General features: G+C 44.5%; 1 protein-coding gene across 1 annotated transcript in view; it reads left to right on the forward strand.

Annotated features, from left to right (window-relative positions):
- DNAH1 (dynein axonemal heavy chain 1) overlaps positions 1 to 14,820 on the forward strand; it is a gene marked incomplete at both ends in the record, with an annotated part of 105,504 nt that overhangs the window by 57,036 nt on the left and 33,648 nt on the right. The window contains 16 exons of the mRNA XM_082288782.1: positions 918 to 1,116; positions 2,975 to 3,228; positions 4,128 to 4,340; positions 5,035 to 5,199; positions 5,888 to 6,009; positions 6,573 to 6,678; positions 7,784 to 7,963; positions 8,862 to 9,002; positions 9,625 to 9,788; positions 10,174 to 10,287; positions 10,904 to 11,092; positions 12,138 to 12,243; positions 13,313 to 13,426; positions 13,752 to 13,901; positions 14,390 to 14,476; positions 14,582 to 14,768. Coding sequence (XP_082144908.1) covers positions 918 to 1,116; positions 2,975 to 3,228; positions 4,128 to 4,340; positions 5,035 to 5,199; positions 5,888 to 6,009; positions 6,573 to 6,678; positions 7,784 to 7,963; positions 8,862 to 9,002; positions 9,625 to 9,788; positions 10,174 to 10,287; positions 10,904 to 11,092; positions 12,138 to 12,243; positions 13,313 to 13,426; positions 13,752 to 13,901; positions 14,390 to 14,476; positions 14,582 to 14,768 — 2,491 coding nt within the window. The remainder of the gene's footprint in view (positions 1 to 917; positions 1,117 to 2,974; positions 3,229 to 4,127; positions 4,341 to 5,034; positions 5,200 to 5,887; positions 6,010 to 6,572; positions 6,679 to 7,783; positions 7,964 to 8,861; positions 9,003 to 9,624; positions 9,789 to 10,173; positions 10,288 to 10,903; positions 11,093 to 12,137; positions 12,244 to 13,312; positions 13,427 to 13,751; positions 13,902 to 14,389; positions 14,477 to 14,581; positions 14,769 to 14,820) is intronic.

Below are 14,820 nucleotides of genomic sequence, written 5' to 3' on the forward strand. Positions count from 1 at the left end.
CCTCAGGAAGGAATCCTTCATGCTGTTTTGGTTTATCTGGGGAGCTGCTCCTCAGTTCTGTAGAATGACTACACTGCTTCATCACTCCACTGGGCTGCAGAGGAGCTGATCCCAGGTGAACGTGGAAGGATGCTCAGGGTCTGGTATTTCCACTTCTGTGAGAGACTTTGGATACCCACAGTGAGATCTGAGGGATGTTCATGAGGAGGAATTGGTTGAGGAAGGTCTTGAAGCAGCAGCTAGGATGCATCCATTTCTCTAAGGCTGTTGCTGCAGGTCTATAGGTGTGAATGCAAGTGGTTGCATAGTGAGTGCTGGCAGCTGGCGGGGCTTGGAGCATGGTGTTCTCCTAAGGCAACAGTTTATATAGTTGCAAACGCTCATTTTGCTTGTAGCTGCTCAGCTGCCAATGAGTCATTGTCATCCACATCCAGCCAAGTCTGGCTGCAGACCAGAAGTGGAGTTCACATGATGATCCTTTCCTACCCTTCAGTCTGTGATTACTTCTTCTTCCCTGTAAGGAGCCACGTTTTGATATGATGTGTGGTGTGAGCTTTCACTGATTGTCACACTGATTGTGTGGCCTGTCGGTCAAAATCTCCCCATTCTGCAGGAGAGCTTTGTAGAGGCAAGTGGAGAGTATGCTTCCCATGCCACATGCACGGTGCAGGCACAGTTCCACTGGATGTATGTTGGCCTGAATGTGTCAAGGCCAGCTCTGCTGGTTGCTGTCCCGTGGAATACATATTGTTGGCCCTGGAGAAGGTAGTTTGATATATCCTCTTGGAATACGTGTTTTATCATTGCTGGCTTCTGATTCAAAGAAGAGGTGGGCTTTTTTGGCCTTTTGACATGTAAGCTGTCATTTGGAGGTGAATACGCTCGTTGCTTATGTTGTTTTTAATCTCTTTCCAAAGTACAGTGGGCTGTCCAAGATGCTTAAGGAGTTCCAGCCATACTATGATCTCTGGACTACGGTGTCAGACTGGATAAAGTGGAATGAGAGCTGGATGAATGATTCTCTCCTTAAAATTGAGGCAGAGGAGCTAGAAAAGAATGTCAATGACTCTGTTAAGACAATGCAGAGATGTGTGAAGCAGTTCAAGGATTCACCAGGTAGATGCACAGTCTGGGGAAAGGAAGTTGGTGCACATCAGCATTTTGATGTGAGGAATGTCACAGAGTGCTCTACACAGGGATTGTCGGGATGTCACGTGTGTATTAGAGACAGCTGGGAAAATGCTAGCAAAGTTATTTTCCACTTTTTTTTTCCTGAGACTATGATGATTCACATCTAGATACTAGTTAGATGCTTGAAGTACCGGTTTGGCATGGAAACTACCAGGCTGCAAATCCCATTTATGCCTAATTCCCACTGAAATAAAAGCCACCCTCTGATGCTGCAGTTAGTATTCACTCATATATATATATATATAAATATATATATATATATAAAAATTGCAATAATCCAGGCAAGTCACAGAGAGTTACTATGTAGGCCACTGGCTAGACATGTGGGCTTGAGCCCTCATGTAAGTCAGGCAGCAAGGGAACTTGAATCTGGGTCTTGCAGGTGCTGTTTTCTTGGCCAATCTTATTTTCTTTATTGGCCAATGCATTTAATGGAAAGCCAGAAGAGGTCTTGATTTTGTTATGAATAAAATGAAATTGCAAAATCTGGAAATGATCTCTGCAATATAATAACAATTTCCCTTCTTGCCTGAATGTGTATGAAATTTAGATGATTGCACTCAGCCCTTGCAATTCACATGAAGGTCTTTTGACCATTTCTCCTAATAAAGCTGAAATTGAGACTTCAGTTGTAGCTTAACTTGCCATTCCCTGATTCTCAGAGATGTGTTGGTCATTCTTTAAAGCTAATTCTAAAATCTCCTGCCAGATGGCTTAGATTGAAATACATTTTGCTGTGGGTGATTTTTGATTCATCCTTTTTAACTTGAACTTGCTCTTAAACAATGCCATGAATCAGCCCCAATGGAGGAGGTGATGAGTGGATGCATGAGTAACTATGAATCATTATGATAAACAGAAATACTAAGAATACCTGCTTATGTTCATTGCAATATTCTCTGGTACCTGGTAATACATTTGTTTTGTCCTTGAGTCTGATTTGCGTTTGCATATCCCCAGCAGGGAGCATGAGGTGGTCACATCCTTTCTTTGAGGAAGCAGTGCAGCCATGCAGGGTGCAATAAAAGGAGGCACGTGCTGTAGCCAGATTTTGGAAAGGAAGCAAGTCCCATGTTCTTTACCTACCCGTTGTTTTATTCACAGTAGCAGAAGCTGAAAAAAGGGTAGGATGTGAACAGTGCAGAGACTTTCTAGGATGTCCCCAGAGAAAAACGCCCTTTCCGTCACTTTGTCCTTCCTGTGAGGAAGAAGTACATTTGTTTCTAGCATGGCTGTAGGCTGGCAGGGCCTGTCCTGCACACTTTCCATTTCCAGAGCTGTCTGGGATCCCAGCCTGCTTCTAGCTCCTTAGTGTCCATCTTCAACTGAGGATGATGGGAGCTGTGGTGTGAGACAACTTTAACTGCAGTCTTGTTAAGGAGTGAATATCTTGAAATGATGACTGGAACTTCTAAAATATTAGCTGGCAGATGATCATGCCTCAGTCCATGTCAAGGAGTTAAATTTGTCTGCTTCTCTTCTTCTGGTGAGCTCTAGCTTAAGCCACACTTCTGCTTAGCATGGGCTTGCCTGTAACAGGCTTTTGATAACAGACAGGTCTGCTTCTGGGAGCAGGCTTGAATCCTGGCTTAGTGGCCATATAAAGAGAGCCTTCATATCCTCCTTACTTCAACCAGCATTTCCCGGTGCTCTCTCCTGCTGCTTACCTACCCCATAGCACATGACTACATGCACATCAGGTTTAGACAGCACCTAGAAGTTCCTTAAGGCAACTTCCTCACACAGTGTTATCACTGATGTTGTTCTGTTTTCTCCCTGAAAGACTGCCAGAGTGTCGCCATGGAGTTTCGAGACAAGATGGACGATTTCAAACAATACGTGCCCTTAATTCAAGGGCTGCGCAATCCCGGGATGAGGAGCCGGCACTGGGAGATGCTGTCGAGCCAGATTAAGGCTGATGTCGAGCTGGAACCCAGCATGACATTTGGTCGCTGCTTGGAATTGAACCTGCAGGACCACATGGAGAGTATTCTCAAAGTAGCTGAGACAGCCAGCAAGGAATACGCCATCGAAAGTGTGAGCGGAGAGGGCTTGCTGTGTCTCTGCTTGCTTCTCAAATAGGTTCCTGTTGAGCAGGCAGTCATTGCCTTGGGTGGTGTTCCTGTTGTCCCAGAGCATTAGACACATTGTGCAGCACAAATGAAAATGAGGAATGCTATCCTTACAGAAGGGAGCAATGGCCACACAACTGGGTTGACACCCTAGAAGAACTTATTCTATCTTGTGCAGAATTTCACTTGGAATTAACAGCACTGCTTTATGGTTACCTTGATTCACTGCTTGGGTCTCACTCCTCACTATGGGATTAGTGACTGGTTAAGTTAAAATAAATTGATTTTCTGCACTCTACCATTCAAATGTTATGTCAGGGGGATTAGCTGTGACTGGAAACAGAGATGGCAAATCCTTTAAACCAGTAAACGTGCAGGGAAAACTTTCTAGCTCTGGAGATTCATAGGTTAGATGGTCTTTCAGCTTCAGTTCATCAGTTCAGATGTGATCTAAGATGGTCTTGACCTTCTGGCAGCTCTTGTTCTCTGAAATCTCAGGCAAGTTCCCAATGGATAGTTCCCCTTTTGACCAAGCTGTCATTAATCATAGTCATTAATAAGCCCTTTGCTGGCCGCCTCTGTGCATCTAGAGCATAAACAGGCCTGGAGGTGAAATTGCCATTTTTTTCCCTCAAGGTGTTTGTTTCAGCACTGGTGTTGAGGTGTTGAACCTGTGGGCAATGCAGGGGAAATGTGCTGTTGCTGACTGTGTCATGCATAAAATACACAGCTGCAGTTTCCAGTGGAATCCAAGAGCAAAATCTGTCATTTTCTAGAGAGTGGCATTAAGAGAGTTGTGGAAGCTGAGATAACCATTTGCACAGCTTGTATCTGAAAATTAAATTGTTTGTCCCTCTGTTCCAGGCACTCAACAAGGTAGAGAATGAATGGAAATCTGTTGCATTCATTGTGATGCTTTACAAAGACACAAATACCTATATTCTGAAAAGCACCGATGACATTTCTCAGCTCCTAGATGATCATATTGTCCTGGTTCAGAGCATGTCTTTCTCACCCTTCAAGAAACCTTTTGAGGAAAGGATGAACTTGTGGGAAAACAAGCTGAAGATGACACAGGTACTGGTTTTTACCCACCACACACGGGTGGTGAAGGCAGGCAGCTGGGCTGGGCTGCCATGCTTGAACGTGGACTGTGCAGTTGCTGCTAGGGAACTGGAAGGACAGTTATCAAGAGAGTATCAGTCTTTAGTGAAGAATAGGGCCTGTGAAAGCCCTTTGACTCTAGGAAAGTAATGCAGCCCTTTTGCTGCCTATTGTGACATGTTTTGGTGGGCCCAGAACTCGCCCATTGCTGTGAATAATGTTGCTGGTCTCTCTAATCATACTGTACTAAGTGGACCTCACAGATTCTTACATACCCTGTGAAATCCACACTAATCTTTTGCATCTCAGTGTAGGAAAGCACATGGAAGACTGCTGTTTAAGCAGAATCTGGCAGACTGTGCCAGCACTTGCTCATCAAACCAGGAACACCCAGCAGGACTCTGACAGCAAAATAGCAGTGCTGCAGGAGAAAAGTTCCAAAACTTTTGGAAAGGGGAGTGCTAGGAAGTTGTTAATTACTTGGAAAGGAAATTCCGGCTCCTGACCCTCTAGGAAGAATTTTAAAGTGTGGAAGGTCTAAGTGCAGCATCACCTTTTTTTTTTCCTTCCTCGTTTTTTTAAACCCGTTCTGGTGCACAGTTTGAATGGTTTTGTTGAACAGGTTCATAGCATGGTGTCCTAATACGCTTTTCTTGCTTCCCACTAGGATGTCCTAGAAGAGTGGCTGAACTGTCAGCGCTCTTGGCTCTACTTGGAGCCAATCTTTAGATCAGAGGATATCAAAAGACAGCTCCCAGTGGAAAGCCAGCGCTACAACACCGTGGATAGGGATTGGAGGCATGTCATGAAGAATGCTAATGCAAACCCTGAGGTATGTGCCTTGATGAAAGCCAGTGCAGGTATCTCAAACACCTTGGAGCTGTGCTCACACAAGGATTGTGTCTTTGAGTCATTGTTTTCGTAACGGTGTGGACATGAGCAGCACTGTATAAACCATGCAGCCTTGCCCAGGGCATTGTGCTGGGTTTCTTCTCTTGGAACTTGGCTTTTTGTTCTGGTGTCTGAAAGGACAGAGTAGTCACCCTGTAGTGCCTTCCACCCCACCAGGTGCCTCCTCCTCAACACACAGACTCCCTGCCTCCTATGACTTTTGTAACCTGCTGTGGTTGTAATCCATAAGGTAACTCCTTCAATTCCTCCTCAAGACTGACTCTCTGAGTTTTTTAGAACCATTGTTTTTGCCTATTTTTGTGTCCTGGTAGCAGTGCTCTGCTCTCTTCTGTTCTCCAGTCTCCACTTGCCTGGACTCCTTCACCACTTGTGTTCCATATTACAAATGTTGGTATTTAGGGGAACCCAGAAATGTGCTTGTCTCCATAAGGGCTGTTTACCCTCCTTGCCCACAAAGCTTACACCTCTCCAGATCCCTGAGAATTCCTGCAAATGAGTCATTTAAATCCTATCAGTAACATCACTGGGCGACCCAATTATCTCCATTGCCTTATCTCCCACATGCTCAGAATACTGATGCTTCCTCTGGATTACACATTCTGTTTTAGGTGATTTCTTTGTGCCCTGATCCAGAGCTACTGGAGAAGCTGCAAAATTGTAATAAACTACTTGAACTTGTGCAGAAAGGGCTGAGTGAATATCTGGAGACAAAGAGAGCTGCTTTTCCCAGGTAACCCCAAATTTCACTGGGCTAGATCACACTCCCTGGTTCAGAAAATATGAAAGGGGAGGCTCACTGCAGTTCATTCTGCCAAGAAAGAGCAAAACCATCTAAGCTTAGGATTTATTCATGGCCTGCAAACATAAGCCAAGCTGTGCCTTTCAATGCTGCCATCTGATGGGGAGAAAACAGGTGCACACAAGTGTGGTGAGTTAAGGACAGTCTGGTAGCATCGTTGCCTATCTGTGCCTCAGGATTTGTGTAGAAAGGGTGGGGTAAAATGAAAGCCTCCAAGTAACTTTGTCTCTAATTCCTGAAGGAAGATTTCTCTATATTGATACTCATTTAAACCCTCTTTGCTTGGAAGTAACTGACTTCTGCAGAAGGAGAAGTCTGTGTCTGCAGAAAGGGAGATGGCTGGATGGTGGCTGCTCATCTACACAAACACAAAGAGATCAGTGAGCAGTCAGAAGCAGTGTCTTTAGCAAAAGGCTTGTTCCCCATCACACCAGAACTTAGCCCTTGCTGCTGCAATAAACAAAGCCTCCTTATGCCTCCCTCTGTGTTTGTAGGTTCTACTTCCTTTCAGATGATGAGCTGCTGGAAATCCTGTCTCAGACAAAAGACCCCACTGCTGTACAACCTCACCTCCACAAGTGCTTTGAGAACATTGCACGGGTAGGCAAAGCAAGCACATGAGTGGCTTGGCCCACCTTTGGAAAGCTGTGTCATGGGAACTTGGGGGCATTCTGAGGTCTGGAGGAATGTTCACATTCTGCTGTATGGAAATGTATCTCCTGGGAACCTGTAACTGTATGTAGGCATTGCAAGGTGCTGCCTGTCCTGAAGTGGGATTCCAGCAACCTCACTTTAGACATTTCAAAGCCAGGCATCTGCCCATGAAGTGGGTACCTTTCATTATCCTTCAGACAGTGGTGGGGAAATAGGCATCTGAAAAGGGTGACTTAGGGAAATCCACTTAGATATCCATCCTAGGAGGAGAGGACGCTCTCTCTGGAGATGTGTGTCCATCCGACCACGAAGGCCAAGAGAAATAGCTCTGACTTAGCTGTCTACTCACAGGCACCTGGTTAGGATGGAATCCCACTCCTGCTGACAGCCCCAGAAGGGGCAAGGATGGAACAAGCCTGAGTTGAATTAAGTTTCTGCCTTCATCCCTACTTAGGAGCTGGAGTTAACCTGGCTATTTTTCCTCTTTGTTATTCCTAATAGACTTCAGACTCCATAGCTAGTCACAGCTCAAACCACCACAATACTCAGACAGTAAAACCAATCTCCTAGTCATTAGTTTGGAAAAATAGAAAGGAAATTGGACTGGAGACCTGGTGCAAAGCCATTGGAATAAATAAGGGGACTTGCAGTGATATGCTGGGGCATCGAAGAAGCTGTTAAAATTTTACTTTTAAAGCCAGGCACTGTGACATCAAGGGAAATGATTTGAATCTGAAGAATTGAGTGGGAGTCAAGGGTCTGAATCCTAGACAGGCGATGAGAAATGTTCATCCCAGCTATAATTTGATTTGCTTCACTCAATTCACACAAGCGATGCGAATCTCTTGTTTTCATACAATCATTTTCCATTATTTGGAGAGGTCATTTTGCACGTCTGTCGCACACTTTATTATCACTACTGGCAACCAAGTTTGGCACGAGGATTATAATGAGCAAACACTGGTATAGGCTGGCTGTCCCCCAGGGGCAGGAAGGCAGGGATAGAAAGGAAATCCTCCACTCACATCTCCTGTTGTGCTTCTTCCATTAGCTGATGTTCCAGGAAGACCTACAGATCACGCACATGTACTCTGGTGAAGGAGAAGAGGTGAAGCTGTTTACTCCCATCTATCCCAGTGAGAATGTGGAGGACTGGCTGCTGGAAGTGGAGAAATCCATGAAGGCCAGTGTTCGGGACAACATAGAAAAATCAATTGGTGTTTATCCAGAGGTAAGAGTTTTATCATAGACTGGCAGGTCTCTGGTGTGTTAGTTCCAGGCTTGCCATAGAGGTCACCAGAGATGGGGCTGATGAACTTGGGATGTATTCTACTAGGATATTCTATTCTATTCCGCTTTCAAAATACAGCCTTTCATCCAGTTGTGTGCCTGTAAGTGCAGAATGGGCAGCTGAGCAAGAAGCAAATGGTCCAGCAGAATGCAAACCCTGCACACTCCCTCACAGTTTCCCTGTAGCAGAGAACAACCCTGTATGAATCCATATCTGTTCATCTCTCCAGACTACTTCCTCTTTGTAAGGATCTTCTGCCTCAGCTCTCATGTCTCACACAGTGTGCTAGGGGCTGGTGAAAGTAATCAAGGCACATGAACTGTTGGTTTCAGTCAGTGCATAGGGGATGCATCTTAGTTCTGGTTTCTGTATAAAAGCTATGCTGGTGTAAAATTGAAATTTCTAATCTAGGGAGGAAGAAAGGCTGAAAAAATAAAGAGGTCTTGGATATTTCTGTTATATTTTTTTTAAATTCAGACTGAAAATTTGAAAATAGGAAAGTTAGAACAGGCCAGAGGAGGGGAAACATTCTTTTGGGTCTCACAGATTCCTGCTCTTCAGCTGCTACTGGCTATGTGTAACTGGTTACTGCAGGTGGCATACTGGAGAGAAGGTACCTGCTGTACTCTGTGGCCAGAGAACCTGTGCCTGAAGATTTCTTCTCAGCAAGTGGAGGGGGAAAAAAGGGAAAAAAGCCTCTTGCATGAGAATTCTGTGCTTATTTGTTAATCATGCATCTCAGAGCAAGAGGACATAGAAATAAATAAATAAATAAATAAATAAATGTCTCACCACCTTTTTTCCCCCCTTTCTCACACCTGTTTTTTTCTATTTTAAGACTCCACGTACCACATGGGTTTTGCAATGGCCTGGCCAAGTGGTCATTGCTGGCTGCCAGATTTTCTGGACAAAGGAAGTGTCTGAAGCTCTGGAAGCTGGAGATTTGTCCAGCAGGCTTTACCCACAGCTGAGTGCTCAGGTATGAAAATGAATGGAAGGGTGAGATTTTGCCAGATGGAGACTTTTCAGTCCTCAGACCTCAGACAGGTTATAAATACAGCCAGGACAATACTGGTGGGGAAACAGAGACACATTCTTGCATAGTACTGTTCAAAACAGGTGAAAAAACAGGTTATCTTCTTAATCATTAGGATATTTGTCATAATAAACCTCAAATATACAGGACTGATAATATGATCACCACCTGAACATTATAACAAGGTGAAAGATAACTTCTCCAGGGTTACCCAAGAAGCCAAAGGTGAAGAACTGAAGTGATGGACAGTGGCAGAAACTGCATCCTTCATATCAGTTCTGTGCATGTAATCACACCTGATACCTGGGAGTTATTAGCTCGGGACTTCATGGTGGCTTAACTCTTTCCTTTCACCTGAACATGGTAGTGGTTTAGGCAAAACTCAGCTCTGAGCCAGTCATGAGTAGGATTTGCTTTCTGAGCAACCATTTGTACTTCTGACAAGAGAAGAGGCAGAAGTTGCCTGAGCACAGCCTATCATCTGAGACTTAGCATGCCCTGAGTTTGATTGCATTGTGTTGGTATAGAATGGATTGCTTCAGGGTACTTTCCTTTCCTTCCCCAGCTGGGAGATTTGGTGGCCCTGGTCCGTGGGAGACTGTCCAAGATGCAGCGAGCAGTGTTGTCGGCTCTTATTGTGATCGAGGTCCATGCCAAGGATGTTGCAGCAAAGCTGGTTGAGGAGAATGTAACGAGCATGAACGATTTTGAGTGGATCTCCCAGCTCAGGTTAGAGAGCACAGCTGTTGAACCTCACCTGGCCTCCCTGGCCAGTCTCCATTCTCCTTGCCCATCAGCTGTGTCCCTGACAGATGGAAACAGGAGTTTGAGATGGATCTAGTTTTGATGGCATCTTCTTTGGCAATTTGGACTAACCCATACAATGACGTTTCACTGTGAAAAGCCATGTTTCCTGCCCAAGGGGTGCAATGCTTGATCCCAGGTCCTGTGAGAACTCCTGTCCACCCTGCTGTGTTACCTTATCCTTTCTGCTCTTGAGAGGGAAATCCCTTAACATGCAGGTCTCCAAACCTGCAGGCTATAATCTCGTGAGCTGCTGTTTTGTCTGCCAGGCAGTGTTTATCTTTCTGATGTCATGTTCACTTATCATTAGATACTACTGGACGAGGGGAGACCTGTACATCAGAGCAGTCAATGCTGAGTTTATCTATGGCTATGAGTATCTGGGGAACACTGGCCGTCTGGTTATCACTCCCCTCACTGACAGGTAAAGACATTGTTTTCTGGGTAATAAATGCACCTTTTTTCCCTTTTTTTTTTTTTTCTTCTGGATGAACAGGATTAAACCAAGGATCTGACCATGCAGGTCTTACAGCTTAATATATGTAAATAGAATCCATTTGTACAGTAAAGGACTACCTGAGACGAGTGCACAGGAGCACCCTGACATTGGTTGCTACTGTGTTCCTGGTGATCAGTGCTCAGACTGATTGCTTTCACTCTCCTAATTCTGAATGTAGTGCTCTGACTCATATAAAATGCCTACCTGATAGCTAAGGAGCTCTTCTAGAAACCAGAAGGTAGCAGCTAGTACTCTAGAATATGCAGCAGAAATAATAGTTTTACCCTTTTGTAACTGTCCTTTTTCCAGAGAATGAATGTGTAGCCAGTGGCAGAAGGATTTATCCATGCAGGCACCCATGAATACTAATCAAGGCCACATAGCTCTAACTCCTTTGCAGAATGCTGCATATCTAAGCAGTTTTGTAGAATAATGAATGATGGATTCCTCCTTGTCTCCAGCTGGATAGATCGTATGTCTCCTTGCTGAAATCAGTAGTACAAATGCTTTTTTTCATCATCTGGTCTCTTCTTTGTTGTAGGTGTTATCTGACACTTACAGGAGCTCTGCACCTGAAATTTGGAGGAGCACCTGCAGGACCAGCAGGAACAGGCAAAACAGAAACAACAAAAGACCTGGGCAAAGCACTGGCAATCCAAACTGTAGTGTTCAACTGCTCTGACCAACTCGACTTCATGGCAATGGGCAAGTTTTTTAAGGGACTAGCCAGGTACAGTGAAATGCTGAGTGTCATCGTTGAGGAGTGGGTAGGATACTGGGATGCTGCACACTGGGAATTGTTGAGTATATTTCATAGCAGCCCAAAAGAACAAGCCCTAGCAAAAAAACAAAACCCTAGCAAGGGGGTTACTGAGTTCCAGAATGAGCAAGGTTACAAAATTCCAGCCAGAAAGGAAGGACAGTTGATCCAATTTAAAAAAGAGAGATAAAAGGAGATCCTTGTTCATTTAAGGCAAAATTAAAATGCTTTGAGCTAATCCACAATGCACTAATCCACCTGTGCAAATGTTTGCAGCTTTGGCCTTTATTTTAATATCATCCATGTTGGACTGAGATTCAGCCCACAAGCTGCTTAATCTTAAGAAGAAGAGAATCTGCTGAGAGTATTCAAAATTGAGCAGCCAAGAGAGACTGCTCTAAGCCCTGAGGGATCCTCTCAGAGAGGCTTCTCTCTTCTCTACATTTCAAACAGAGCTGGTCCAATTAGTCTGTTGCACACTGGTGAATCTGAATTAGTTACTCTGACAAAAGCTGATATTCTTTTCTCAGATGTTTTTTTTGTAAGTAATTTAACTTATTTCTTAAGCCATGCCTTGTGGGAAGATCACCTTCCTCATATGCATGCTTCCAGCTTTATACACAGTTTTTCAAACTCTGAAAAATGGACTTAAGAGTTACCTAAACTGTACCTGCTACACTTACAGCTCAGGTACAAACCAGGAATTCAACAGGACAACTCTTTAAAGCTCAAATCTATACCATGCAGAATCTGTCCCAAGCTCTAGGATCAGGTACTGCCATGGTCACTCATCGCATGGCCTGGAATGCACAGTCAGGGTGTCCACTGAGCCAGGACACTGTGGCTGTGTCCCTGTTTGCCATGGGACATCAGGGCCCTTTTGTGTTCACTTCTGGTCTCTGTTATGCCTACCCAGTATGTGGATATATTATTTCGAGAGCTAGCTGAACTTCTGACTGCAAGTTTGCTCCTGTGTGGTGTTCCTGATTCCCTTCACTGTTCCTTCCTTGCCCAGCTCTGGTGCCTGGGCTTGCTTTGATGAGTTCAACCGCATCGATATCGAGGTGCTGTCTGTGGTGGCCCAGCAGATCACAACCATCCAGAAAGCACAGCAGCAGAGGGTATGTAAGAAACATGGGGATGCAAAGGCAGGCAAAAAAATCTCCACTGGAGCTAGCTCAGGCAAGTCCTTGTCTCTGCACACTCCTTCATGGAGGACAAGCTTCACTGCTCAGGGGCAACTCGAACAGGCATCCTTGAGGAGAGGTTTGAACGATGTCCTAACTGTGGTACATTACGCAGTCAACATCCTCAGGGGAATTTTTAACTTCACCCCAGTCTGGGCTGCCAGAGTTGCCCCTACTCTCACAGCCTGAAGTACCTCTCAGCTTGAACTGTAATGCCAGCAGACTTTGGTGTGAGAGACACTCTGATACAGATCCACTGAGCTGATAAAAATTGGAGGTATGATAAAGGCAGCCAGTGTTCTGCCATGAGCTGCTCAGCACCAAATTTGTCTAAATGTGTTAACCAAGCTTTGGTGGATTCACAAAATCCAGTATGTGCAGAAAGAAGTATATTCATGCACACACAGAGTTGCATTGTAAAGTGAATTGTTGTGCATTGTTGGCTTTAATGGAGATTCAGCTGTCAGCCAGTCTAGCAGCCAGCCTCTGCTTTGTTCTCTGGAGGCCCAGAAGGGTTAAGACCTGAACCTCCTTGACTTTGGCTTGGAATTAGAAACTTGCTCTGTGTAAATTCTTCTGCATTACTTTATCCCCCATCTGAAATTACTACCTACACAGCTTTAAAAAGGATTTAGGTTTCTCTTTGCCCTCTTTGCCATGAATTAATGCAGCTCTGATCTCTAGTGCAAAATAAATGGAAAGACATTTGTTTACAGCTGGAGGGATAGAAGTCTGTTCAAGAGTAAAAAACCAAAAAATAATAATTAACCTATAAATAAATCTTCAACAAGCCCAGTTTTTTATACAAGGAAAAATATTGCTGGTAATACTGGGTTCCTGCAGTGGGACCCGATTGAGTCACTACAGTTGTGGGCAGCTGTGTTTGTGCTTTATAATTTAACAACTAAAAGCCATTGTTCTCCTCTTGGAAAATTCTGCTTCATTATTTAGTTTGCAGGTCAGGCTCTGTTCTTTGAGGATGATCATATTTTTAATTTTCCAGGTGGAAACCTTTATATTTGAAGGCACAGAGATCCCACTGGTGCCATCCTGTGCAGTCTTCATCACGATGAACCCAGGGTATGCTGGGCGCACTGAACTGCCCGATAACCTGAAGGTGAGGAGGGCAGGCTGCCCAGACAGAAAGAAGAGGGGCAGTACAGGTGCTGGGTGCTGCCTGGACCCAGCAGTGTGTCTGTGACAAGGGTTAGGGTGTGACACATTTGGAAAGTCTCAAGGATCACTTTGAGATTGAAACACTTGTGTAAGGAAATGGCACCGTTCAGATTGCAGTCTGCAGGAATGCTGCAGTGAGAGCTGCCAGGCACACTCATGCTGTGTCCTCCAAACAGTCTGGGATGGATACTCAGCCTTTTCAGTTTGCTGGGAAAAAAGCAAGAAATGCCAGTGTTTTGACGATGTGTTGGATGTGTGTGTTCCAGGCTCTCTTTCGTCCTGTGGCTATGATGGTCCCAGATTACTCCATGATTGCTGAGATCTCACTCTACTCCTTTGGGTTTAATGAAGCCAAAGTCCTTGCAAAGAAGATCACCACAACATTCAAACTGTTGTCAGAACAGCTCAGCTCCCAGGTAGATGCCCTAATGTCCATGAATGTTTTTCGAATGTGAGACTTTCTCAGCCTAGGCATGAAGTACCTGGATGGTTTTCTTGGTACCTTGTGATAGCATATCTCAAAAAGGTCACCACACCCTTTCTTCATCTTCCTTCTTTCTTTCTAATTCTCATTTCTGCTCCTGTGGCTGGATTCACCTTAAAGAATATTTAGGGTTACAGTGGCAGGACAGTTGAGCCAAACAGCCCTACCTGCTTTTCGTTCTACCTAGGATTTTTCATCATGCACTTATTCACATCTTCCTCATTCGTAGACTGTACAGCTGAAGAGTAATTAGTTGTTTGAAGGATCATGAGAGCAGACTTGAATGAAGGAGGAATTGTTCTGAAAGCATAACTCTCTCATTTTTCTTTTCTCAGCTGTTAACTGAGTGCATGCATAAGTTTACTTTTTTAGGTGGTACTCCTCTATCTGATGACATTGTTTCCTCTGTGCCTTTTTCAGGACCACTATGACTTTGGGATGAGAGCTGTGAAGACTGTCATCTCAACAGCTGGCAATCTCAAAAGAGAGAATCCTGATATGGATGAGGTAAATGTGCTTGTACTTCACACTGCCATGGACTTATGGGGCCTTTTCTGCATCCTCATATGAGAGGAAAGATCTCTGAAGTCTTGAGTTCTTAAATCCTTGCAGGAGCTGATCTGCCTGCGAGCTATTAGGGATGCCAACGTACCCAAATTCCTGCAGGATGACCTCAAACTCTTCAATGGTATTGTCTCAGATTTATTTCCAAATATCAGAGAAACACCTGTTGATTATGGCATCCTGGAAGAAGCCATCCGCAAATCCTGCATCCAGGCGAATCTGAAGGATGTTGATGGTGAGGAAAAAGGCTCTCCACAAGCTCCCTCTGGACCTGGGCTTTTAGTCCA

Source organism: Coloeus monedula (assembly GCF_965178545.1).
Source record: "Coloeus monedula genome assembly, chromosome: 11".
Taxonomy (NCBI): domain Eukaryota; kingdom Metazoa; phylum Chordata; class Aves; order Passeriformes; family Corvidae; genus Coloeus; species Coloeus monedula.